Source organism: Myodes glareolus, chromosome 1 (assembly GCF_982192425.1).
Source record: "Myodes glareolus chromosome 1, mMyoGla1.1, whole genome shotgun sequence".
Taxonomy (NCBI): Eukaryota; Metazoa; Chordata; class Mammalia; order Rodentia; family Cricetidae; genus Myodes; species Myodes glareolus.
Genome location: NC_142026.1, coordinates 51,122,899 through 51,150,864, shown reverse-complemented (window position 1 = coordinate 51,150,864; position 27,966 = coordinate 51,122,899). Strand labels below are relative to the sequence as shown.

The window sequence follows — 27,966 nt, the reverse complement described above, 5'->3', positions numbered from 1 at the left end:
ATATCTGTGGTTCACTTCCCACTGGGAACCACAGAATTAGCTCATGTACTCTCATCTGTGGCTCTGGCAGGTCTGGAATGATCTACAATAAAGCCAGAAGAAAGAAAAAAATGTCCCACGGTTGCCCAGGGAGATAGCCCTCTCAGGAACCACTCCCAATTTCCTCCTGCATCAACTATTTGCGGCCAGGTGACCTAAAGATCTGCTTTTGGGTGACGTCACCAAAGGGAATCTGAAAGGACTGAAAAAAACTATGTTCCCTTTCCTTAAGAAGAAGGTGGCACATGGCTTTAATCCTAGCACTCAGGAAGCAGAGACAGGTGAATCTCTGAGTTCAAGGTCAGCCTGGTCTATAGAGTGAGTTCCAGGACAGCCAGGGCTACACAGAGAAATCCTATCTTGAAAAAAAAAAATGACAACAACAAAAAAAAAGGAACTCATTGGAGTGTGAACGCTTAATTACTCAACCACAGAGGCAACTGTACCTTCCCAGGCAAACATACCTTGGAGTACCCTCTCTTTGTGGTTAGCCCCAGTCCTCCTCCCAGGATAGACCAACCACTGGACTCAAAACAAAAAAAAGCAACGTGTCCATCATATAAAAAGCAATGATTTGGTAAAACAACTGAAATTGCCTTCCCAGGTGGGTTGCGCTTCTCCTTTGATATGAATAACTAAGAGCATCTTATGTAAATCTCACGACAGAAATTCAAGACAGAAACTTAACCCAGTGAACAGGCCATGGCTGAATGGGCATGTCTGGACAGCACAGAGCAGGAAGATGCACTCCTCAGAGAGCCAGCCAGCATCAGTGCGTACAAATGGCTATTTTTTATAATGAACTAACTGCACAGAGTTCCCTGACCTTGACCATGGAATGGGCTGATTCTGTTCATTCAGGGACACCACTGTCAGTATGTGCCTGTGTATTTAATCATTGTGGAGTTCCTTTGAGAAAAACAGAATATATACACATACACTAAACTGTCCCCAAACTTAGATTTTCTCCTTCACTGGAGTATCAAAAGTCCGTTAAAGTATACACACTTCCAAAACATGTGAACAGAGACACAAGTGTGCAGGTTTCCTGCAAACCTCCTTGCCTTCCTTGGCCTCTTGCATCTGAAGCCACAGACACCTTCTTGCTCTTCCGTTCCATAGATGGGGGCCCTTTTGGGGTCTCCTATGCAGCACAGGGCAGAAGCTGACCATACTGGGACGGGTCTAGGCTATAATAGTCAAAGTAGGTCCAGAGGGGGTTATTTGTGTTTGTTCCAGGTCTGAATCCAAACTTGTGGGGCTTGTATAATCCCATGTGTATGTGTGGGGGAGGGAGAACCCACAGGAAGAATTACCAGCCTCCATGCAGAGCTCTTAAATGAAGTTGACTGATGCCCCAGGGGCCTGGGTCTATGTGGCTCCCTTTGCAGGCAGCAGACAGTGTGTTCCCGAGAACATTCCACTGGTGATATGGGAGTTGTTTGTTATCCAGAGGTGGAGATGGTAAGAAGGAAGTGGGCAGGGGCAGGAGGAACAGTACAAGGCATGATGAGGTGGGTGTCCCAAAATGAGAGGTGGGTGGAAGCTGGTCCATAAAAATGGGAGAATCGGAACCCATGGAGGAGGTCTCTTCTAAGTTTCCCCAGTTACCACAGGGGAGCAACTCAGGAAATACCCTGCTTATGAAGAGGAAATGCTACCAAGCCTTCTTGCTTAGAGACCCCAGGAGAGGGACTGGGCCCTGAAAGAAGGAAGACAGAACAGCAGATGCCTGGCTATGTGGCTCCAGGGAGCCCTCCCGGCTGTCAGTGTTGTGGGTGGAAGATAAGGAATCCTCTTGTGCCTCCTTCCTCCTTATTTTGCACCCCGCCTTGCCCCTCCCCAAGTCCTGGCTCCTGAGGGCTTGCGGCAGGGCCCCTCAGAAGCCTGTTCCAGTCAAAGTGACACCCAGTAGATGCAATGCTATCTGCAGGTTTGGGGAAAATGGTTTTAAATGATGGGTAGAGATGGGGACAATGTGCTCAGTTTGGGGGGGGGGAGCACACCAGAAGAGTAGATGAATAGCTGGAGACATAGATGAATCACCCTTTTTCTGTATCCCACGTCTTTTGGGACACTTCCCCGGATTTGAGAGCACTCAGGAAGGAAAATGATGTTCTTCTGTGTTCCCCTGGTGCCCACTCAGCCTGCACCCTGGTGGAGCTGGCATTGCTTGGTTGTGGCCACGTAAACCTGGCACCTGGAGGGAACGGACCCCTCCTTCACTTTCATTAGGCATTTGGGGATTGTCCTTTTCCCCCACTGGAACCCACAGTGTGACTTCAGTGTGACTCCTTAATGCTGCACTGTGACCTCAGGGGTCAAGATGAGTGAGGGGTCATTGTAAGGCACAATGGATGGACTGTTTCTCCTAGCTGAGATGACACCAAGGCCAAGGTTGAGAACAACTTTTAATGAACAGTTCTCTACCCCCACCCTCTTGTTGGGCACTTCATTTGAGGATGTGAGCAATCCTTGGAGCCTTGGATTCTATGCCCTGACCCTATGGGACCAGTTGGATTGAGTACAGCGTGTGCAGAATTGGGAAACTAGGGAGTTTGAAGGGCCAGAGCCCAGCTCTTGGAACAACAAAAGCAGGCAACACAAAAAAACATAAATCCTTTTCTTTCTGTCCCATGAAGAGGCAAGGTGGGGTTAAAAAAAAAAAAAAAAAAAAAAAAAAAAGTCTGCTAAAACACAGACAGTGACCAAACATCTCAGGAGAATGAAAATGTAACCAAACTCCCTGAACGCGTCACAGCATGGAGGAACACACAGATCTCTGGAGAAGGCTGGACCTAAGAAACCTTTCCCACTTCTCACACTGCGTACAGTGGCTTGTCTCCTATACCCAGGGGTCTTGTGAATGGTCCTGTGGTTCAGAAACCTGCCTAAGACACATGATGCAGAGATGGGCGTGTCACTGGGCTCTCTGGCGCCCCCTACAGTCATCACACCAAAACAGGGAAGTGGTTTTCCTTTTTGCCTGTTGGTGAATTGTTGCTTGATAAAGGGCCACCTGAAGATGAATGGCAATGTTGAGGAGCCCGGTCCCCACAATGTCCTGCTGAGGCTCCCCGCTGAGAGAAGAATGTGAGGGGCGAAGGGGTGTTGTGGAATGAATTAACATAATGACTCAAAACTGCACTAATGTTTCACAGCTTTTTTTTTATTAGCAATACCAAGATAACTTATTGAAGCATTTTTAGTATTGTTTTACATTCCATTCATAAATGACCTAACTTGTAACTCAGCATACAGCACACGGAAAGATAGGGGTTGACACTTATGCAGGAAACTACAATTATGATAACTTACATGCCTTCATTACCAGGAACACCTTAATATATCTTCTAATTATTTCAACAACAGTCTATTCCAAAGCACAGGATAACCCGGTACACGTTTACACATTTTGCTTAGGTCGCCGTTTCTACGTTGTGACTGTCAGAGTGCTGCTTGTTGGGGGTTTACTGTCACCTGTTCCTGGATAATACGACGACCTGACACAATATTAAACTAGCAATATTTCTGCTTAAATACTATGGAGAAAGATAATCACTGCACTTTTCTGTATTCTTCTAAAGTGTTACAAAATACATGACAATCAGACACAGGCCAGGAACGCTGACGAGACTAGTGTGGGGCCCGGCCCTGTGAGCTCAGGTGAGCTGGCAGGACACGCACACTGCCCCCAGTCAGGTTTTCATTGACCCAGGAACCTGCCACCCACCAGGATTTGTCAGTCGGGGTCTGTGACATGGAGTGAATCTCCTTGCTCACGCAGGTTACTAAGCCTCTGCATCTACTACTACTGGGAAATATCTGGGGGCAATGTTTCCAGCCACTCTTGACTCTACAAAGATTGCAGGCTGGTGTGCTGTGTGCACACACATACCTGTGCCGGCAGGAATCATTTACTCGAGACATATATGTGTATACGTTCTTCTGTTGGCTTTGCACGGTTAACAAGCTGCAGATAAACCACGAAGGAGCACGGACAGACAAGGGGAAGTCCAGACAGAGTGACTAGGACATGGGGTGTCACTTACCTGAAAGAAAACATGTAGATTTATTAATCCAGATACGGTTTGGGGCTAGAGGTGTGTGGAAGTGAGGGCAGGGTCATAGTCCCTACAGTTTAATAGAACAGATGACAATAGAGGAATACTTATAATACCTGGTCTTTCTGGCTCTGGCTAATGCAGGACTAGGCTACATGATTCAAGCAGGCTAGCAATTAGGTATAGAGGTATTATTTATCAGCACTAAGTAATAGGACATAGTTATTACCTTATTCGAAACTTGAGTTTTGCATCTAACATCTGAAAAAAAAAGAAGGAAGGAAGGAAGGAAGGAAGGAAGGAAAGAAGGAAGGAAAGAAGGAAGGAAAGAAGGAAGGAAGAAGCATCCTGATTCTTTCTGCAGCTGACATGTGACCTGATTCTAGACAGATGACTGTCATTTCCAGTCATCACTGCCATTCAGGCAGATGTCAATGCTTTAGCCCAGGCCTCTATCCCCACTGTCACACACCGGGTTCCACCAGCACGTGTCTGTTCTGACTCGTCCTCACTGTCCTCCCTGATCCCAATCTTAACTCGTTATCAAAGGAGGGAAAATACAGATTTCTTTCTTTCTTCCTTTTTTTTTTTTAACAAAAACACTTGGCTGCGATTCCTTGGTTTCATGCAATCCCCAAAGAAATATGGACACAGCCACCAAGATGAACTCTACCAGACTTTTATCCTATTTCAGAAGCAATGTTGATTCAGACAGTAGCTTCTGGAGCCAAAACGATGCAGCAAAAGGCAAGAAACATAAACAAGGCTAAATGTCACCAGTGTTTGCCGACTCACAGACACCATCCATTTGTTTGTTCTGAAATGACGAGCGGACCATTTGGCAAACACGACGGCATCCCCACAACAGTTCTGTCATCCTGCCGTGCAAGCGACATCACACCAGTCCCATTCCGTTTCATTTAAAAAGAGGGAAGGAGAGGGGAAGAATGCGGTGGGGTTTGGAGGAAAGAGCTCATCAGAGGGGCTGTCTCTTTGTCAGGCATGGCACTGCCATGCAGCCCTGGGTGAGGGCAGAGGAGAGCCTCGCCAGAGTGCCGACATCGGCAGGAGAGCCACCTGGGAGCAGTCCCATCAGTCAGACACAGACTCTCTATAGTTAGCTAGGAGGTTCCCAACAGGGCCAGATAAGCACAGGGAGGTAGTGCTTTCCAGGACCTTGGGAGGCTCTGTCCTCGGGTTTTGCAGTAGGTCAAATAGCCCTTCCTACAGGGAAAACACTATGCCAAGGAATGGACTGAGGAATAGGCTGAGACAAATCTAAAAATGATCAAACTGGGTGAGGACAGAGAGGGGAGCAGAATGCCTGGCCCAGCCTCTGAAGGCAGTCGTGTGCTCCGGACTCCTTAGGCGGTCAGCAAAGCACCACAGCACTGGATAGGGCAGTAAGCCCACCCCCCAACACCTCCGTTCCTTCTACTCCCTGGCATCTCACCCTTCACAGGATTGACTGGATTTTGTTTAGGCATCCACACACTTTGCAGAATGGGATTTTGTGGTTATTGTCCAGTGTCATTTCCCTAATGGCACCTACTAGGTTCAGGGACACAGCATGCATCAACTACCACCGGCAATGCATCGTGACCCATGCTCAGGTGTCTGCATGCCTTATATTTGACATGCGTGGTGCTTCGTGGACCAACAACAGCTACTGTACTGGCTAATTTTATGTCAGTTTGACACAGGCTAGATTCATCTGCGAGGAGGGAACCCCAATTGAGAAAATGTCTCCATAAGATTTGACTGTAGGCAAGCCTGTAGAACGTTTTACTAATCAGTGATTGATGGGAGAAGGCCAGCCCATTGTGGGTGGTGCCATCCCTGGGCTTGTAGTCCTTCCTGAGTGCTAAAAGAACACAGGCTGAGTAAGCCATTAGGAGTGACCCAGTAAGCAGCACCCTCCATGGCCTCTGCATCAGCTCCTGCCTCCAGGTTTCTGCCCTGCTTGAGGTCCCGCACTGACTTCACTCCATGATAGACTGTTACCTGGACATGTAATTCAAGTAAACCCTTCTTCCCTAAGTTGCTGTTTGGTCATGGTGTTTCATCGCAGCAACAGAAACCCTAACTAGCACAGCTGCCTGGCCAAAGACCTTAGCCAGCTCTAAAAAAAAAAAAAAAAAAAAAAAAAAGACAAGGAGAAGAACTTATTATCTTATGCCCTAAGCACCTGTTTTATATCTGGAACTGAACTGAGTTCAAAAAAGAAATGGTAGCCGCTGGGCTGGTAACATCATAGAGGTGAATTTCCCATCCACTGACTATGGCGTGGGGCCATGAGGAAACAAAACTCCCCATCACACTGATGCCATCTTAGTGCTAAAGGGACAAAGACTTGGGGATGTAGCATCGCCTCGTCGCTGCACCTTCTGGTGGGCACTCATCTTACTGAGGCATCTGCCCCAGGCTCTTAGCTGTTTGGCATCTTCCTTCCTCCCTGTACTTCTGTCTGTGGAGAGCCAGCTGCGTAGGGCTAAGTCGCAGCCATTGCGTCTCTTCTGCCTGTGGTGGTGTGAGGGGATGGGAAGGGGTACCCCTCTGGAGGTCCTCACATGCACACGGCCTCCTCTGGAAGGTCTACTTGGCATTGGCTGGTGGGAGTCCTGCCTGCATCATCTCTCTGTCCACCAGAACAGTGGAGGGCAGGCTTCTCCATCTCTGACTCTGGCAACGACCCAGGAACGTCCCTCCTCGCACGAGAGCCTGTCCACTTCCAGCCTGCCCCTTGCTTTAGCTCATAAACTTTCATTGGTACTCAGTCACACCGGCTACGGCTTCTTTATTGCTATCATGCACAGCGGAGTCGAAATAAGAGGGTGCTCCTGGCTTGTTGGCTTGGAAAGAGTGACCCTCAACCCTTCAGAAGATACAAGCTGACCTTTGGCTCTAGGGTGCATGGCTGAAAGATGGGTTCTGACTGCCAATGCAGAGAAATCACGGTGGGGCAGAAGTCACCTCTGAAGACAATGTGGTTTGGTTACTGTGTCTCGTCACGTCATACATTTTAGAACACATGGTGGAGCGAGATCTTGATGCCGCTGCTTTGGTGTGGGAGGCAGGGCGCCAGTCTCTCATCTTTGCGAAGTGCAGTGGGCTTTCCTTCCACAATTTGGGTTGAGGCAGTTTTGGAATTCGCTGAGAACAAGGCATTGGGAATACTGGAGCTACTCCTGTGTGATGGCCCTGCCTTCCCACTGACTCCTCCCGCCCATGGGGATATGGCGTGGGCTGACAGCTACTGCACACAGGGTCTCAGCACCACCATCGACAGGCTGATGGATCCTCCACCTGGGGCTGACCTTCCTCGAGTGGTAGCAATTCCAGGCCAGAGTTCAGGGTAAAGGAACTGTGGGGTTTTTTTCCCCCTTTCAGCCCCTTAACCTGACAAGAATTTCACTTCATCAGGCCTAGCCCCCAGGGCTCAGAAAGGGACAGAGAAAATCACATTTGAAAAAGGCAAGAGAAATTTCAGGCAGCTCTGACTGGTTGCCTCAGTTTCAAAAGGCAAGGTTCGGGGTGGCCCAGTTGGTCCCACTCCCCCACACAAGCCCTGGGGTGAAGTGTGGTCTTTAGTGTTTCTATGTAGCGATCTCCAGGTGCTCTGTAGACTGACTGCACTATGTGCATGCCTCGGGTTGTGCCTCCCACACCCTCCTGGTTCTCTCAGCAACATTTCCACAGTGGCTCCTCAGGCTGGACAAGGAACCTGTCTACCCTGCCTGCCAGTGGACAGACATAGCTCTATGGCCTCACTTGCCCCCTTATTCAAAAATGGTGTGAAGCCTGCTCCATTGCAAAGCTGACGTTAGATCCACTATGATGATATGCAGGCCACAGCAAAGCTCTCTGGTGGCACATCTTTGCCTGGCTTACACTGTACAACAGAATAAGGCCGTGTGGGGCATGCCTGGCTCCCAAAAGTCACCTTCAGCAGCTAAAATTTTGGCCAGAATAGGATGTCATGCGATGAGATCAGACCAGTGGGATCTGACCCTCTCTAATAGCAACTTAGCAAACTGCTCTCCAGCTGATTCTGAGATGACTCGGGATCTCCCATAGGATCGTCTAGAACAAGTCCCTGACACACTGACACACCAGCCTCGAAGCAATGTTCTTTTGAAAAGTTACCATCTTACCCTCTATACGGGCGCTGCTCTAGGACTCTCATCACCCAAAAGGATGGAGTAGCCTCTTCGTCAGCTTGCTTTCCTGCACCCAAGTCAGAACTTATTAGCTATAAATGGCGAAGGCACAGTGGCCAGGACCTCTGGTCTAAGCACCTGGGGACTTAGGACCAAAGTCTCAAGGTTAACAAGCGACAGACAGTAGTTGGCGTTATTGCCTGGGTGAACAACGCCCATCACACAGTCTTACATACAGGCAGGAGAAAAGACACGTTCTCTGATTTGCCGGTGGGTTCAAGAGGGGTTCCTGATTCTGTGGGGGTCTACGTGACGCAGGCAAAGATTTTACAGATTGTTTTTCAAGTACTTTTACATCATGGAAGAAGAGAATTCTTCCTTATACAGAAGACTTGTGAATTCCAGCCACCAGAGTTTCTAGGGCATCCAAGTGGGATTCTAGGCGTACCGAACAGAAGAAATGAGGTTCTAAACTTAGAGATAAGCAATCTGGAAATAAGGCATAGATTTGGCAGAGCCACGAGGAAGCCCAGCTGCTGGCTGGCCGGACCTGTCTGCAAAGCCACTTTGAGGCAGAGAAGAAATAAAGGTGGGGATAATTTAGAGCCCAAGCCTTGAAGCCGGTGGTAGTGTAAGCAATATGCAACATATTACATATGCAAACTTACAATATGTAAACTGTCTCAAGCAAGAGAGAAGACTAGACCGAAGAAGGGAAGAGTCCAGTTGTTTCCCTCTGAAACACCCACTCTCAGCCAGGGTGACTACTGCTCTCCTGGGTTCTAGGGTACCACCACACCCAGCAAGGATATGAGAGTATAGTTAAATATGCTGTGCCTGATGCCTGGGGACCAGAAGACAGGAAGAGACATCCCATCTTCCACCAAACCACAGAAGATGAGAAGCTTCTAGAAGAAATGGGGGCCGACTGAAATACAGGAGTGATGCTCTCTGGAAACAGGCAGCCAGTGGCCACAATGAGCTTTGGGAGAGTACAAGGAGCTGGACCCTTGGCTGGAGGAGTCACCAGGAAGCTTTCAGTGGCCCAAATGTCTTCATGCACTTCAAAAGAGAGGGGCTGTGGCTTGAACCCTAGGGTCTGTTGCCTAAGTACTAACAACTTGGATGAACAGTGTTTTGCATAGGCCACGGAAATGTTATATGAGTGGTGTGAGCTAATGTCTAGGGAGGGGTTAGAAACTCCTGCCAGCTCTGCGAAATCTCAGGAGACCCAGCATCTCTCTACCCCATGTTGCCCCCTCCACCCGCTGCCTGATGCAAAAGGACACCACTGGACAAGCTTCCTCAAGGCAGGCAGCCTTTCTTCCACACTGATAGGAAGATGAGAAAATTAATGGGGGTAATATGAGCTCATTTCAATAATAATGAGCTTATGCACATGCCAGGTTTTGATCTTTTCTGATGCGTGGATTCCTGGCAGGAATCATGGTCCTACGTAGGTAATTGAAAGAACTGAAAATAGACTTTTAAAAATCCTCAAACAACAACAACAACAATAATAATACTCATTAAACCACTGCAACCAAACTTTAAAAGAACAATAAAAGAAAAAGATTTAAATACCATTCTCTTTGGAAGGAAGTGGGACTACTGGGCAGACATAAATCCCTTCCCTTCTTTTAAATGTTGTTTTTAACAGCTTCAAGAGTAATGAATTGCACACGGTTAAAAATAGATCCAGGGTACTGGCTAATGGGGCCGTGTGAATCATTCAGTATAGAGAACCATCAATATTTTTTTTTGAGCTGTCATAAATCCATTTAGTGATTTTTGACAATTCAAAAAGGTATTTCTGACTGCTTGATCCACTTCTTAGTGAATTAGGGAATGACAGAAAAACAAAAAGAAATTTATCGATTTAGATTATAAACAGCCTAGCTTTATGTTTTCCGCTCGGTGCTGAAGGAAACAGGATGCTGAGGTTTGCAAATGCTCCCTTGTGTCCAGCCTTCCCTCTTTTCCTCTCTTTCTTCCTTCCACAGAAGAAGGGTAAAATCTCTGAAATTCATTCATAAATTAGATGGTACAGCCCACACTACTTGTCTATCGTGGGAATTCGGGGGTGGGGGGTTTACAGGGAACAATGCATGGAGCTGCTCTTTGCAGACCTGATTTCTACACACGAACACCTGGGTGCCAACGACATGATGCTGATCCTCCCTGCCCATCCCAATATCTGTTTGATCCAACTCCGCTGTAGGACTGTGCTTTGTAAAATCTGGAATGACTACGGGGTAACAATATTCTTGAAGGAGGGAAAAAGGTGTTGATTCACGAGATCAGACAGGACGACAGGCAGGTTAGACAGACAGACACAGACAGAAGGCAACAACAGCAGAAGGCCAAAGTCACAGTAACTGCCATTTGACATGTCGCAGGTGAGTCACAGACATCCCAAAGCCATCTCCCCGAATTGGAGACAGTCCCTTGCCACACTGTTAGTGTGGTGATTTGGAGACAGTCCCTTGCCACACTATTAGTGTTGTGATTTTAGTATCCTCTAAGTCAATAAAAGGAACATAGGGGAAGTAGATCATGGCAAAGCAATACACGATTCTCTTTAGGCATCTTTTTTTTTTTTTTGAATGAGTTAAAATATGGGGAAGTTCACAAGTCACCACATCTGTTTGGTTTTTGCTTTATTTTTTTTTAAGGTGAATTTTCTTTCCCTCCCCAACTTATGGATGAAAAATGAGAGGAGAGCTCACACTCTGATACTGTCTCCTTCCCATGCCTCTGTACAGGCATTACACAGAAAGCTGGACCCCCAAAATAATGAAACTTGACTTTCGTGATTGTCTACACTGACTATATAGCACTGTTTTTTAAGGTTCAGTTTAAAATTTGCTAATGGGTACATCAATCCCCTTTTGTTGTCACTGTTGTTGGTTTTCTTTTTTTTTTTAAATGCACAATTTAGCAGTGATGTTTTGGGGGAAATGAACTGAAGGAAGAGGATTCTAAAACTTACCACACAAGTCTGGCCTCTTGATACATCCAGAATTTGCTGTGCTGCTTGCAAGCCCGTTAAAGGCTGCTAAGCCATCGGCGCTGTAGGCCCTGAGGACCGACAACATGCTCATGGGTTTCTCCAGCCCCGGGGGACCCCGCTCCGGCTTTGGCAGCCCTGCTGAGGGGTCCTGGGCAGGAAGGAGGCCTGGGTTGTGCCACTGTTCCTCTGATGGTGGGGCTAAAGGTGAGACCAGTCCCTGGATGGGCTGCGAGGCGCCTGGGGGCAGCAGGTTGTCACTACCCTCGTTGCTGCCATCCTTGCTGAGAGCAGACAGTGGCTTGCTCATCATTTCTGGTTCGGTGTCAATCTCCTCATCCTCATTGTTTTCTCCCTTGGAGGAGTCCATGTCCTCGGAGGAGGCGATATCCGAGAGATCATCAGCAGGGTTTTTGTTTGTGGTTTCCGAGATCAGGAGAGGGGCATCCTCTTCCAGGTGGGTTTTCCCATCAGGATTCTTGTTGGAGCAGGAGCCAGGGGCCCCTGAGCCAACCATAGTGGGGTAAACACCAAATTGTTTGTAGAAGTCAGACGGAAAGGTACAAAAGGCAGGGTCCATGTGACTGGGCCACTGGCCACTCTTCTGGTCCCCTAGAGTCTCTTTTGCCGGCCCTTGGGCCATCTTCTCAGGAGCAGAGTCTAGAGCGCCGACAGCGCTAGACAGGGCCATCTCTTTGTTTGATTGTATGGAGGGCAAGACGGAGACCTTGCTGGCCTCCCGTGCCTGCTCTTTGCAGCCAACTGCCACCCCTGTGGGGTGGTCCTTGCGCTTTGCTTTGCCTAGGTGGTTGGCCTGGAGGTGAAGGGCCATAAGCTCCATGGAGGATGTGGTAAAAGCACAAAACAAGCAGCCGTGCCATGCAATGCTATCTTGCATGGTCACGGAGGAGCCAGGGAGCGTGGTGGCATCTGGCCGCACAGATAAGTCCAGAGGCTCATACTGAGATTTCTCAGACTTCCTCTGGGAGGGCTTCCCGCTGGCTCTCTCCTCTCCACCATCCGTGGCGTGGGCTTTCATGGCATGGACATCAGATGGGACTTTCTCTTTTGTGTCTTTCTTCTTCAGAGAGCCGAGGACAAAACTGTCCATGAAAGCCTGCAGGGACCCTTGGAAATTTACACCATTGCTCACGATGCTTTGATAAGCCCTTCCTATCTCTGAGAAGTGGGCGCTTTTGGAAGGAAGGTCGGAGCCTTTTAGGGCATCCGAAGACAGCTCTGAGGACATGCCAGTGGCCTGCCCTGCGTGATCTCCGGAGGAGAGCATGCCCGATGTCCACTGCTGAGAGGCAGGACCACCTCGGAAGTCGATTCCGGGGAGACCCTTCAAAGCCCCCCGCAGGATGTCTGGCCTGATGAACAACGGCGCTTTGCTGGGGGTCTCATCTTTGTGCTCTTGGTTCGGGGGCTGTCCTGACAGTGGCCCGGCTCCATTCTGTCGCTCCCGATGGTGTCGCTCCAGGTGATACTTCAGGGATGCTGACTGCGTGCCAGCGTAGTCACAGTGAGGACACTTGTAGGGTTTCTCACCTGCAAGATAGCGATGGAAGAGAAAACCAAGTGTTTATCTCATCTTTGGGGTGCAGAACAAGGCTAGAAGGATCAACATTTGTTCTTTGAGACAAAGCAGCCCAAACTAATAATTAGCTAGAGAACGACTGTTTTTTAATAGAAGAATAATTTGTGCTCTTAAGCTTTTTTAATGATTTTGTACCATTGGGGACTATTGAGGGATGACACACTATCTACACACAATTAGCTATCTTTTTCTTTATCTAACATGTGAGAACGACTGTAGATTTAAAGGCTATGATTATGAAAATTAAGCATAATAATTTCGACCACAGTGATCATTAAAAGTAGAAGTTTAAAGAGACGGAGTATGTAACAAATGAGTGGCTTCGAATATTTTGTGTATACAAGAGCGCTAGAATTTGTTTAAATTATACACATGGAAACCATTTTTAAACCTAAAAATTCTATGGCACTGTTACGCAAGACTGAAATGAATGATTTAAGCCTTGCTCCACAGTAAATCATGGATATAATTAGCAAATGGCATTCCGCACAAGCAATTCATCATTATTTGGAGGGCACCATTCCAGACGGGCTCTGATATCTGCAGACCTACTGCATTGTCTCTAAATAAAGAACTATAAATACCGATTCTATAAAATATTAATATCATTACAGTGCACTGTGATGGCGGGATGTAAAGACATATTGTTAAGATGAAAAGCAGCCGATAAAACTTAAGAGAAAAAGGAGTAATAAAAGGCACCGAGTATATTTAGTTTCTGGATTTGAAATTAACATTATCTGCTGGTCTTTGTCGAGCCCAGAATTTGTACTAATGGCAGTGCTGACGCTGAGGTAGTAAGCTGTGTAATTTACCTGTAATGGGCGCTTGCTGAAGAACAAAAATAGCTTTAAAGTGTGTTTTGGAACATATAAGATTATTTTCATGAATTAAATATTTGAATCCAACACCCAACTTCCATTGTTCTTTGTGTGATGAAGAGAGAGCCCCTTAACAGACAGCTTACATGGAGGGCAGAGGAGGATGCACAATGAATGTGGATTTAAACGCATCCCAAGAACTTGCAGGCTAGACTGGCTCTTTTCTAGACTCTGCCTCCAGAGTCTGCCCTCTCTGGGGAGGAGAGGAGTGGGATCATAGCTTTTAGCTCACAGTTGTCTGTAAAAGTTTACACTAATTGCTCCTAGGAAGCCCCTACCCCGCCACACACAAACACGCCCATCTTGTCACCTTGTCCTGTGTACTATTGTCAAACATCTAGAAAGCCAGACAATTGCTCATGAGGGAAGGAGCTCTGAAGACATTTCACTGCCTCTAATCTTGGGAGTATCAGGCAGAGATTCCCAGTTCTCACAGCAGAGGGTGTTCTGGGGTACTAACAGCCCAGGTGCTGAACAGGAGACAGCATGTGGACTATGTGCTTGAGCTAAGGGACACTCCACCTGCCACATTCCGATGAGGGCACCAAGAGCTCTTAATGCATACCACGAGCAGCTGGGGCCTCCCTGGCTACTTCTGCGCCCTTGGGGTCTACTTTCACCACAGCTGTCTCGGCTACATCAAAACTGTAAGCATGGGGCTGGAGATATGGCTCAGCAGTTAAAGAGCCCTGGCTGTTCTCCCAGGGGGCCTGGGTTAAGTTCCCAGAATCCACACAGTGGCTCACAGTCATCTGTAACTCTAGTTCCAGATGATCCAGGGCTCTCTTCTGGCCTCTGTGGGCATTGCATGCACATGGCGCACAGACATACATGCAGACAGACACTCATATAGGCAAAATGAAAATAAATCTTAAAAACAAACTGTAGGCATAAAGAGGTAGACTTTACATCTATAAGGACCATTTCCCTACTTTGAGATTCAGGCACCCTAAGGCACTGCTGACGGGCAGGGGACTGTTGGCACCTGATCAGCTGATGACCCAGTTGACCCTATCTGCCTGAGCCTAGTGGCTAGGTCCAGTGAGGGGACAGGCATGGAACACATGTCTGGAATCCGGGAACCTGACTGACAGGTCAGTGCAGCCTGGGTAGGAGGGCGTAGCAAGCAGACAGCCACAGAGCTGAGAAGGGCAGGCACTTGAGATGCTCAGGCTGTTCTTCATAAAAGCACCTAGAAGTGGCTGTGTGCATCTGACGGAGGGTCTATAGACAAAGCATGACGGGACGACGCAGCTCTGACTCAGGCCTGAGGTGGGCAGGGCAGGACCACAGGGATGTACAGAGGATGTGTGTTTATACTTCCCGGGGCTGCATGTTTGAACTGCATACTGGGGTGTTGGTTCTCAGTCCACCCTGTGCAAGACAAACAGCAGGGAGTCAGGGAAGGCACCAGTGCCGGGTCCCGAGGTCTGGGATGGGGACCAGAGGTTGGCATTTGCACAAAGCGTCACTTGTATGTAATTCTGGCGTGTATACTTACTGTAACAACTCTGCAAAAACCAACATGGGGCTGCCTGGGGTGCTTTAACAGGAGCTGATATCTGTCTCTCTCACCCTGTTCTGAACTAAGAGGCCTAAAAATATCAGCAAGGTTCTTAATCTTTCCAAATCCCTTAGGAGCCCCCTGCATCGTCTGTGTGGGGATCATGGTATAACTCCCCGAGAAACATCCCCAAGGTGAGATTTCTGACAGGACAAGCTTTGCACGGAAGACAAGCTAGACCCCATAAGGTATTTGGAGAGGTTGAAATGGAGACGGGATGCCCCACCTTTCTGTGCTCCACTGGACATGGGGTCCTGTCTTGGGACATTTGCATTCTCAGCCTGTAATGTGAGATTTTAGAGCACGTGTCCCTTGAGGCCTTGTCATCATTCTCAACTCACATCATGTGTTACACTAAGCCCCCCAAAGAGGCCAGAGACCCATATGCACACACCTATCCAGAAATGTGCATATTTGAATGAATGAATGAATGAATGCACAAAGGAGCACCTCCGACTTCAGAGCATTCTTGCTGGCCCTAGGAACTGAAGGGTTTCCTCTTGAATTTTCTTTTAGATCTACTTTATTCTCTCTCTCTCTCTCTCTCTCTCTCTCTCTCTCTCTCTCTCTCTCTCTCTGAGTGTGTGTGTGTGTGTGTGTGTGTGTGTGTGTGAGAGAGAGAGAGAGAGAGAGAGAGAGAGAGAGAGAGAGAGAGGAGAGAGAGAGAGAGAGGTGGGGGAATTGATTACAGGCAGTTTTGAGCTGCCATGAGAGTGGTGGGAACAGAAAACTTGGGACTTCCGAAACAGCAGCAAGCACTCTTAGCCACTTAGCCATCTCTCTAGCCCCTTCCTCTGGATTTTCAGGGGCTGTTTTGGCTACACAGGTTCAGGAAGCCCTCCCTCCACCCTTGCCCTCTGTGGTGCTGTCTTTCCCACTCTGTGCATCGCTATAATCTGACTGGTCCTGAAGGGTTTGTGCTTGGGCGGTCACTTCCTGCAAGTACTCCAGAGTGATGAAGGGGTAAACCTTAAAGACAAAAAGCCTCTTGGTTTAAGGTTTTTCATAGTTTTTAAGTGGTTTGAAAACCCTTATCCCCTAACCCTCCGATGTGCTGATTTCTCTTCTGCTTCCTGGACTTCCAGAGAGAGGCGTAGCCTGAAGGGTGATGTTCTGGCCAGGCAGACCTGGGAGATGGTAGTGATGTGTCATGAGGAGAGCTTTATGTCCCACTGGGAGCATCACAGCTGTTTCCCATGCATTCTTTCCCCAAAGGATGCATTTGGGCGTGCTCAGGAGGCAAACTTTGCACAACATTGGCCTGGATGGAGCCGGGTAAGACATGATAAGGAAATTGTATCAGCAAATTTAGCAGCTTGGAGGAATGGTCGAGGTCCCTCCTCTGTTTGGCTAGCAAGCAAATGCTGAGTCCACCTGTACTGAACAGCTTCATGGTTAAAGTCACTGCATCTGGACACATTCTTCCAGGCTAGCACTCTGGGCTGACCATGACAAGCCTCACGCTGCAGACATGGACAGAATTCTGCAAGGAGCCAGGCAGTGGGTTCACCCAGTTGCTCCCAACTAAGGTCTGACTCTGTCGGAGACTTGGACAGTCATTCCCTGTGCAGCTGGGTGGCACAGGTAACCTCGGACCTTGTCAGCAGCTCTGTCTACTTGAATGATTGGCCACTTAAGCCACAAAATGAGTCTAACTCTCCTAGGGGAATCCCTCAGACTGCCTCAGGCTTTGCTGGGGTTGTGAGTCCTCCAGTCACCTCCATGATCAGTCCCGGCATCTGCTTGCTGGAGCAGCCACAAACTCGTGCAAATCACCAGCACACGAAACAGAGGGGAGCGGGGAATGAAAGCTTCCACTCAGCTTTAACTCTGAGAGAGCCCCGAATCTCTGATCGTCTAAGAGAATTCTCCTATCCAGATGCCCACATACCTACCTCCATATATACTACCATCTCACTTTAGACCTTCAGACACTCAGAGGGCAATGGTACCCTGGCTTGAAGAATGGGTCTAGTGAGGAGGCTAGTTCAAAACCTGTGCCTTAGTACAAGGATATCCAAGATTAGGCTGTTCACACACTGGAGGAAGAAGGTAAGAGCATTAATGATCCTCTCACGATATTTTTAAAGGAATGCAATGTAGGCCATACAGTATATTTCTAGAAAAGAGTTCGGCTAGAAAAGACATAATACATTTAAAAAAAAAAAGTTAATTTGGTTCATCATTTTGGTGGACTAATGAACATATCGGAAACATCTTAGAATTAAGTTAACTTCTCACCAATGTGTAGCATGAAATATATATTCAATTTTGGAATCTCATTGATTCCTAATCATTAGACTGTAGGCTTTCAGAAATATGTGACCAGGTGATGGACTAACCACTTCTTTGTACCTATTTTTTTCCATAGTTGGATTTAATTTCTTTTAATACAAGTTCTCTCTGTGTAGCCCACGTTGGCCTTGAACTCATGATACTCCTGCCTCAGCCCCTGAGTGCTGGAATGACAGATGTACACAACTATACCCAGAATAATTCACACACACACACACACACACACACACACACACACACACTAAAAATACACCCAGATACTTTTACTTTTCTCAACTACTTTGCACCTGGGAGTTCCACAAGAACTTGAGCTATTTTGGAACTATTCAAAATAAGCTTCTAATAATACCTCTCCAAAATAATAAACACATACATATACACACACATACACATATCCATACACACATACATACACACATATATACATATACACATACATACATATACACATACATACATACACATATCCATACACACATATATACACACACACATATTCATGGCACTCTCTTTGGAAACCCTTTATTATTCTTTTAAGAAGTGATTTGTGTGCCTGACTTTTTTTTTTTTTGGTTAAATCTCTAAAAGTGTTTCTACTTTGAAATTGAGTAACTGAATATTCTCCAGAATTGCGACCTCTTTTGGATATTTATTTAGTCTTCTTACATGTCTTTACTTAGTTAATACCGGGAGAGATAAATACGGTGTTGCCTTTGCAGCGAAGCTTCAGTACATTAATATAAATTGTACACTAATTCCCCCAAAGCATATATACGTTGTAAACCTGAAGACTTTTCACACAGCTGCTTATTGCTAAACACTGCCTTGTCCAGAAGGGGACAATCTGTGTCTCTAATTGCTGTCACTGAAGCCGAGATTCATTATGTGACTTTCCCATTAAAATGTGAGCATTAATTTGTATAATGAAATATCACCCACTGCAGTGTTCATTAGCCATGCCCTACTGTATACGCCACATTGTTAGCTACCTAGAAACTGTAGTTAATTTCACTAATGGATATTTCCCTACTTAGTGTTTGCTAGAAAATTTATACTGTAACATTACCTCTTAAACTTTTAAGGAAATTTAAATTCAATCAATTATTTTCCACAAAAGTTTGGGATGTCATTAAAGGCAGGAAGAGCAGCCATGAGGGACGAGAGAGGAACAAAATGGGCTTTTAGTTTGTCTTAGAGATAGAAACGCTGCACTTTAGATCCAAACAAAAAGAAAAAAAGAGGGGCTATCTCCTTTTGGAGACAATGTTCCTCTTTCCTATTGCGGCTCAGATGACGGTTCTGGGATGAAGGATGACAGCAGACACTCCCCTGTTGGAGGAGGCGACAGAAAGCACAGCCCCGTCTAATCCAACTTGTTCTGGGACAGGTGTTCATGGAACTTTCTGTGTGTGTAGTGCGTCACAGCAGCTGGCTAGCCCATGCAGCCAAAGGCAGATGAAAGCCACCTAGGAGGCGGCACTCAGGACGCCACTGGGACAGCAGCTTCCATTACCATCCTGGGAGGAGATAGCATGCTCACTGGCAGTTATCTTGTCCTGCAACTTCTTCCACGGATTGAGCCCCTGAAGAGCCTCCAGGGGCCATTCCCCAGCCTCATACTTCCCTATGCTTATTGTGCTGGTGGAGAAACTGAAGCATAGCACAAGGGGTCAAGGAGCCCTGGCCTGGTCCCAGTCTGGGCCGGGAGTAGCAGAGAGGCTGGATGTCTCGCACGCGCTTCCCTGTTAGGTTACTTGGGGGTGGCAGCCACACCACACACGTGCCTATAAGCCACTTCCTGCTCTCCTGCAGGCGGTGGTGTAGGCACGCTCTGTCAAATAAAGGTCACAGTAACTCCCTAAAGCGAGCATGAAATTCAAGCAGCGAGTAATATCAGTTCAGAGCACTGGGCGAAGGGACAGTTTTAGAATACGACAGTTCTGGAAAACAGGCCACTTTAGCCCGGTTGAGAGCATCAAATCACTGACCCTCAGTTTCCTTTCCTACAACAGGGTAGTAGGAAGAATCCTGGCCACCAACTTGCTGGGAGACTCAGTAGCAAAGTTGTGTGCAGAGCTAAGCACTGGGTCCTACATGGGAGGCTCAAGGAGTGTACCAGCTAGTGGCTGTCCTGCTGCACAGACAGCCCAGCAGTCCAGCAAGGTGGCCCCCAGATGGCTCTCCTATCCCTGTGGACCTAGCACACTTTGAGGGCCACCAAGGAGAGCTCTCTTACTATCCTCGAAGGTTCTGTGTGAAAGGGAAGCCTCATGCCTCACGACAAAGGATGTTGTCAAGGACAAGGGTGGGGCCTCCCGGTCCCCCAGCCAGCCAGTCTCAGTTGCCATGTCACGGAAGCAGCACCAAGGAAGGCAGCCGTGCTGGCAGGTGTGACGCAGAGACTGAGGCCTAGGCCACCTGACCACAGCTGAGCCCCCTGCAGATGCCCATCCATCCCTGTGAAAAGGTCCCTACTCGGGGATGAGAACCAGCCTGCAAAGCACATCACCACCAGATTAATAAACCGCCCACATAATTTGAGAGGGGAAAGAAACTAATGAGATTTATTTTTAATTAGTTGCTGAACTTTAGGGCCTCCAAGTTTTCGCCAGTGAGGTTGTTGATTGCATTTCTCTGCAATGGTCGTTGCTGCAGCCACAGCTCTTTGATCTGGATCCACATGTATAAGTCAGGATAGCAAAGCCGACTTGTTGGTCCACGGCCCACAAAGAATGGGATGATGCACCCATGGCCCGTTGGGATGGGGGAACATCAGTGGCAAACACAGACCTCCAGGAACCATCAGCACCTCCCAGCCTCCAGCACAAGAAATGGATGTATGTGACCCTTCTGAGTATTTCTCTGGAACCCCATTTCCCAAGGTGGTATTAGGCCAGGAGGCATAGAAAAGAAGGAATGGAATCTGTGTGTACCTGGGACACCTCAGGCTCTGCGATGACAGAAGCCAGTTTCCTAATCATCATATACATAAAGTACTGTACCCTTAATGACGGAGATGCATAATGGCAGATGCATACCAGTCAGCTTCCCCTCCGTGAGAATATCACATGGCAGAGTGGACTTACACGGACCCAGACGGCAGTAGGTCTGTCCCTCCACGAAATCAAGAGACACAGGAAACACAAGATACACCGGACTGCTGTCTGTAATGGCTGTGGCTCAAGGGTAGCACACTAGCACCTGCCTAGCATACGTGAGGCCCTAAGTTCAGTCACTACTACTGAAGGGAAAGGAAGCCAATGACAGTCCTTTAGAGTTCTGAGCATGACTTCTTGTGCTACTGGATGGTAGTGGGTCAGTTTACACTTCTACTGTCATACAAATAAAATATGTGCTTGAAACTACCATTTTACTAGGTGATGGGAGTTTCAGCTCCATTATAATCTTCTCTCCTTAGACAGAGTCCCACTGTATAACCTAAGCTGGCCTTGAAGCTGGCTCACCCCAGACTCATGACATTGCCTCAGCCTTGCCATAATCAACCACCACCTTACAGTCTGGCCCAACAGGGAGTCAGTGTGCAGGGTAGCCTATATAGCCACCACAGACACGGTCTATTTCCCTGAGAACTTTGATTCATGCTCCGTTCAGCCTGTGCTGACTGGATCTGAATTTAAATCATAACCCTTGATCCATAGAAGGGTTGACATAGGTGATCTGGTCATCGAGTCCGAATCAGCCCAGGGTAGCATCTCCCAGAATGGAAGTGCCCCATTCCCCTTCCTCCACGTTGGGTGGCAGGGATGCTGCCTTAACAGGGGGTGGAGGGGACAATCTCTGGGAACTGAGTGAAGCTCCGGACTCCAAAGGTCCTGAAGGTACCTCCCATCACCCCAACCCCCACCCATCTGTCGTAAGCTGGGGTGGGGGGAGGGCCACAGAAATGTCCTAGCTACCTGCAGGCTCTCCTCAGCCCCCAGATGTTCAGAGCCGTCTGAACGCTGCTTCTACTCAGCGCCTCTCTAATAAACAGGTGTTGGGAGAAGAAGAGCAGTAATTAAGTTAATGCAGTGGAGAAAAGAAAGGAAAATGGTTTTTATCAGTCGATGTCACACGATCAAGACTTCTAATAAAGATGGAGTGGGATAGAGAAATACAGAGAATGGTCCCTCCTAGAGCCAAACCAATTAAATCGTATTCATTATACGTTGGATTTTAAATGCCCTCATATGCGTCCCTTACAGGAGGACTTTCAGAGGTGGCACTTGGAAGTGCAGGCTCCTCTTTTCATGGCCTGCTGTCCTCCAGTCATGCCATTTAGAAGCACGGACACCCAAGGGGCAAAGTGGAGGGCATTTTACCCCTGCTCGGCCACATAAGCCCCACGTGAAATCCTGTATTAGCAAGTAACTCGGTTTTGATTGTTTTAATTGTGTGTGTCATCCAGGCTTTCACGTTGCGGCGATGGGTGTTTACCTCCGTGATTTCTAACGTGTAACACTCTCTGCTCGATTCAGACATACGAGTGTAAGCGCTTTTCAACTTCTTTGTTCTTAGATAAAAAGAAAATTGATCTTTATCTGGTCTCCATTCTGCTTTTTTAAACCCAGTAAATGCTGCTTCTGGGGGCAGGGCGGTGGAAATGTGATGTTTCCATGGCTTCTTTCATTTTCTCCCTATGGAGGAAGTTTCTGGAATGCTGCTGCTCCTGGCCCTGTCTTGCTTCTCGGTGTCACAAACTTTGGAAGTCTGTGACATAGACATAGAAAGAAGAAACAAATATGTCTCCAAGTTTAAAACCTTAGGAAGCAGCATCTACCTGCTGCCGTGTGGTTCACCATACTTGCAGAAGCCTCCTCGCCCGGCAGTAGGGTAGGTATGAACCCCACTCTCATCTCCATGGTGACAGGCACCAGGAACTTTTACTGACCCTCTCCCCAGGGCTGTGTGTTCAAGTGAGCTAAAATCAGTTCCAATATATCCCTGGTCTAGTGTCCACTCCCCTGTGCACAGTCAACAGTGGTGCCCCACAGATTGCTTTCATGTCCTGAACATTTCAATGTGCTTTAACTCCCACCCATTTAACTGCTGTCCTCCGATCTCAGGAGGAAGACGAATATGCCGACATTGATATAACCTGAAAGCATCAGGTGTCTGTGCAGATGACAGTGACTACTCCCAGGGAGGCTGGCTACTTCCCCTCCTACATTTACTGCTTCGTTCACTGGGGAATTTGTTTCCTGAGAGCCAGGCTCAGTTGCCCTCCTTGAGACACAGCTGGACAGACAGACAGAAGCCTCTGCTCTCATGAAATTCATACTATAGTCAAGGAGAGAGACAATTACAAAATGCAAATGCTTGAGTGTGCCAGATGGGGTGCGAGCTGTGGAGAGAAGTGAATCAGGAAAATGAAGGGAAGTTGAGCAAGAAGCCAGAGATGCTCAGAGGCCCTCTCCTCTTAGGGAAGGCTGGCCCCAGGAATGCAGCACTTGTAGCCATGCTGAGGCATCTCAGAGTTTCTCATGTCTTCTAGACGTTCCCTATTGGCTTGGCCCTTCCATGCCACCTTATACAGAGCAGGGCTAATAAGAGCAGGGTCACTTTCCAACTCCAGCATTTGTTCTGCCATTCAGCCCCACATGCAAATTCAGTGTGTCCCTCTAACTGGGGAGCTGGCGCAGCCAGTTAAGGCACTTGCTGCTAAGCCTGAGAACCTGAGCTCAATCCCTGGGAGGCACATGGCAGAAGAGAACCAACTCGATTTCCTTCCACGTGCATGCTGTGGTGTGTCCAAGCACATCCACATGCAAATAGATAAATGAATGTATGGAAAATAATTTCAGTAGCCCCGCCCACTTGCCAATGTGTAAGGAACTCTTTCAGGAACAGGGTTACAGGAATAACAATGGTAAAGGTGGGACAAACGATGACCCTCACAAGTCTGAGGTTCTGCTTGGAGGGAGACAATGCCCATCACAAGGAACAGTGGAGCAAAAGCAGGCTTTATCACAACATGTTACATTCATGGCAAAAAATCAGGCAGGGGGTGTGAAGTATCTTCAATAGAGAGAGTGAGAGAAAGGCTCGTATTTGAGGTAAGTCCTGGGTGACTACCTGGAAGGGGAACATTTGAGGTAGAGGCAGTGGCTGTGAGGAGGCCCTACAGCAGGGACAGACGCTCTGCACTGCAGGGAAAGGGAGAAGACAAAGGGTGCCTGATGGTGAGGACGGGGTCAGGAGTGGAGCAGGTTGGACTGCAGCAAAGCCCTTTGGGAGATCAGTGGGACTCACTGCACAGTCTTAAAACGCCCCTCCGTTCCGTTTGGATGTGAATGTCCCACACAGTCTTGGGTGTTTGAACACTTGGTCCCCAGCTGATGGCGCTGTTCTGAAAGGTGGCAGAACCTTTGGAACATAGGGCTTAGCTAGCTGTTGTGGGAGTGGACCTGCTTCTGGCTGGAGATCTCTGCTTACTGCCTGCTGAGGTGGGAGCAAGCTTTCCCCTCCACCGCAGACAGAGCCGTCCTCTATTGTCATTTTCCTTCCAGGAGGGGCTGTAGCCTTTGAACCAGAAGCCAAATCAAGTCTCTCCTCCTTTATATTTATTCTGCTTTGACAGTGAAAAAAGTAACTAGCATGTGACTTTCAATGACTCCCGAGAAACATGCTCCAAGGCTGGTGGGGCTGTGACTATGCTCACCACACCCAGGCTACTACTGGTGAAGAAGTAGTCACCTATCTTCAGGGTTCCTTGGGGTGTCAGATTTGGGGGCACCAGGTAAGCAACCAATTGAGGGCGGTGAGTTCCTCATCTTTTTGATACACACAAGACTTGTATACACTGGTTGTTTCTGCCCGTCTCTGAGCAGAGTTATTGATTCTGTGGGAAATAGAACACAATTATTTTTGAAAATAGATGGCATATTTGTCTATCTTCTGCAGCAGCTCATATTCCAATAGATAAAGTGTCAGGAGAAAAATCAAAGAAAATGGAGGTGTCCATGACTCAGATAGATTTTTTTTATATATATTGGCAATACACAAGCAACTAGCAGAAAGGCTGAAAAGAATAGTTGCCGGGGAACAAGGCAGAGATCTAAAAGGATGGCCTCACTGTAAGAGACTAGTGATCTAGACGAGAGGGGCCAGAGTGGCCCCGCAGCCATCCTCTCTGTTTGGCTGAGAATGCCTCTAGGTTTCTCTTGAGGCAACACGTGGTGAACTACCTAACCACCACGTAAGCACAATGACTCTACCTGTTCAGCCCCAAGGCTGGCCACAGGCCAGTCTGTGCGGTCATTTGAGGCCTTTTCTTAGAGTGGTTGGTCTGCTTGGATTTTGCCACTGACCTAAAAGCAACGGAGCCATCTGAACATGAGCAAAACCTACCAGCCAGAACCAACCTCTCTTTCTTTACACTGCGTGGAGACTGCAGTGGGAAGCCGGGGTGACACACAACGCTGGTGACTCATACGGATGTGTGCTCGGGACTTCGTCTCTAAGTGCTACTCCCTGACACGTGGATACACCTAGATCTCTCTCACCTGTGTGTATCCTCAGGTGGACCTTAAGGTGATGGGAAGTCCGGAAAGTCTTCCCACAGTACGGGCAGTCCTTCATGGCCGAGCCCAGGTTCCTGTCCCGAAGCAGCGCCTGCTGCTGGACGCCGCCGGCGGCTCTCCCGGCCTCCTCGCCGATGTCTGCAGTGGATGAGAAACATTCTCACATCACTTCAGCACATGTCAGGAGTTGTTCGCACCAAAACTGCTAACACCACACAAAGTTAAACATGTCAATACTACACCTGTCTATTTCATTCTTTGAATCTGACAGAATGCTGACAATTCATGTATTTTCTTGTTATTCTCTTAAATTATTTCATCTTTCCTATCATCATTTTAAGCAGCATATGGTACCTTTATATTGAACTGAATTAAACAAGAGAAGAAACAGCTGTGTCAGCAGCTGGTTTGATTTCTTCTTTTTGCTTAGTTCCTATTAAATATTTTTTTTCTAAAAGTTTAAAAATGTGGGCACTGGTGGAATTTGATTAATTCGTAATATAGGCTAGCTAGAAAGTTCACTTCAGGACCAAAAGCACACTTGCAGCTTCGCCAGTCACAAAGGGGGCCGGGACATGTCTCAGCTGACTCCCCGAGACAGGCAGACACCCAGCTATTTTGGGACAGGGAAGAAAATTATCCCAAAGCGATCGCTGCTTCCTTGTGGAGTTGTACCCATCCCTGACTGGTGGAACGGCATGAAAGGAAGAAGAAAACGGATGGAGATGCAGTTCCACAATTAGCCCATGATAAACAGACAGTGACACATTCAAAGCCATGTGCGGAAGCTCAGCTTCCCAATTCCCATAAACTCTGAGCATTGCACTGAAATCTCCACGATTTGAGAAGTCCCTCCGTAAAGTATCAATACAAATTTTCCATCTTGATGTTATTTGTTATGTAGCCCAAATCATTATAAAGTGAAATGAAATTTATATACGGCTGCCCTTTGTACAGAAATGATAGGACATAAGAGTAAATAAAGCTGAAACTATCTAGTCTTTCGGGGTGTGTTATTGCAGTACCCGGAAACTAACATCTACAGAATGGGTCAGGCCTTAAGCATCTGTGCCTTTGAGGAGAGGAGGCAAGAGAACCCTCTCTAGACTCACTTCCCCACAAGTCTCTGGCCTCCTCACAGAGCAGAGGCTGAAGCCTCGCCTCCAATCCCAAGCCCCTGAGACTGGGGATGTCCCGGCCAGGGTTTCCAGCCCACCCTCCAGGCCTTGTGGTAAATTCCACTATAAGAACAAGGGAACCTTCTGAGCTAATGAGCAGATCTGTGAGTTCTGCTGAGCTGAGAATAAAGAAGATTTGTACCTTCCAAGCAATGGAAAATGCAAATTGCTTTTATTCTGCAACATCCATTGCTGGTGTTCTCTGCTAATGGCCAAAAGGGACAGACTTATAGACCATGAACGAGATGAAGGCAAACACACTTAATTCTTATTTGGATGTTGGCTTCAGGCAACTGTGCAAGCGCCCTGGCTTGGAACATCTTTTCTGCATTTGGACCATATGTGAGCAGATCATCACCCCTGAAATGTACAATGAAAGCCTCCTTCCAATCTGATCCTCCCCAACTCTCCTTGTCACTGTTGGAAGATCCATTTGGAGGGTACAATTACTTAGAGGGTTTTGAATTCGTAACTTTTACAAATGCGAGGATTAGGTTTATCCATATCCAGAACTCTTACCCAACGCCTGTCACCTCACTGAGCACCAGATTTATAGGCATTCCAACAAACATGAGAAGCACCCAAAGATGACTTATGGGTAAGAATGAAAAGCTCAGACAGTGTGGCTAAATTGGGCCCCACAGGCCCCACACAATGTCTCCCTGGGAATCATTCACCAACTGGAAGTTGAGTGTTCCAAAGGCTTTCCTTTTGCTATGGTGGGAAAGCAGCCTGGGGTCTTGTGTATGCCAGGTAGCCACACCTCTAATTGTTAAATTGTTTTGCTTTGTTTTGTTTAAGACATTTTTATTTTTTAATGATATATATCTGTGTGCCTGTATATGGGCCTCTACACAAGAAGATCAGAAGAGATCAAGGGATGCCCTGAATCTGGAGTTATGGGCAGCTGTGGGATGCCTGACGTGGGTGCTAGAAATCAAAATCAGGTCCTCTGCAAGAGCAGTATGTGCTTTTAACTGCTGAGCCATCTCTCTGAACCTATGCTTCATTTTCCTCCTTCTTCCTTTTCCCTTCCTTCCTCCCTCCCTCCGTCCCTTTCTTCCTCCCTTCCTTACTCTTTCTTTTTTCTTTTGAGAAAGAATCTTGCCATGTAGCTCAGTCTGGCCTTGAACTCATAATCCTCCTGCCTCAGCCTTCTGAGTACTGGGAAGACTTCCCTGAACCACTGCATGAAGTCCACCCAGATTTGAACACCTCAAATGCCAGCTCCCTTACCTCATCCCTGCACCCCCACCATCCTCATTCCATAACATTGATCCATCTCAAATCACCCACACTTACTTTTTCTAGGATCTTTGAGTCAGTTTAAGAGATGATGAGCCAGATTAAAACTCTGTCAGGTACCACCTGAGACCAGCCATGATGCCCAGAGAGCCCTGACTTAGGTCTGGAGGCCAACACCCGGAGTGGCCTGACTCAGGTCTGGGGGCCAACAGCCACCTTTTAAAATTATAAGCAGGGCTTGAATACCAGGCTGAAGTCAGGCAGGTGCAGGCCTCTGAAGGCAAATTCCTTCAAGCTCTCTTTCCCACGATCCACCCCGGTAGCCTTTTCCTGCAAGGTGCCAGTGTGCAAGAGCAACATGGTAGGCATGGAAGAGAAGCTCTGTTTGTGATGAGGAAGGGCAATTT

The 27,966-nt window shown here is 47.6% G+C and overlaps 1 protein-coding gene across 4 annotated transcripts in view; it reads right to left on the bottom strand.

Moving 5' to 3' along the window:
* The window catches only part of Znf536 (zinc finger protein 536), a 452,425-nt gene that overhangs the window by 146,634 nt on the left and 277,825 nt on the right, over positions 1–27,966 (bottom strand). For 3 of the 4 annotated variants that reach the window (XM_085695644.2, XM_048448809.3, XM_085695645.2), the window contains exons 5-6: positions 25,119–25,274; positions 11,256–12,824 (exon numbers count right to left, since the gene is read on the bottom strand). In XM_085695644.2, coding sequence (XP_085551770.1) covers positions 11,256–12,824; positions 25,119–25,274 — 1,725 coding nt within the window. Of the gene's footprint in view, positions 1–3,187; positions 4,092–11,255; positions 12,825–25,118; positions 25,275–27,966 lie in introns of those variants that run through there. The other variant, XM_048448810.3, reaches the window with a different exon arrangement.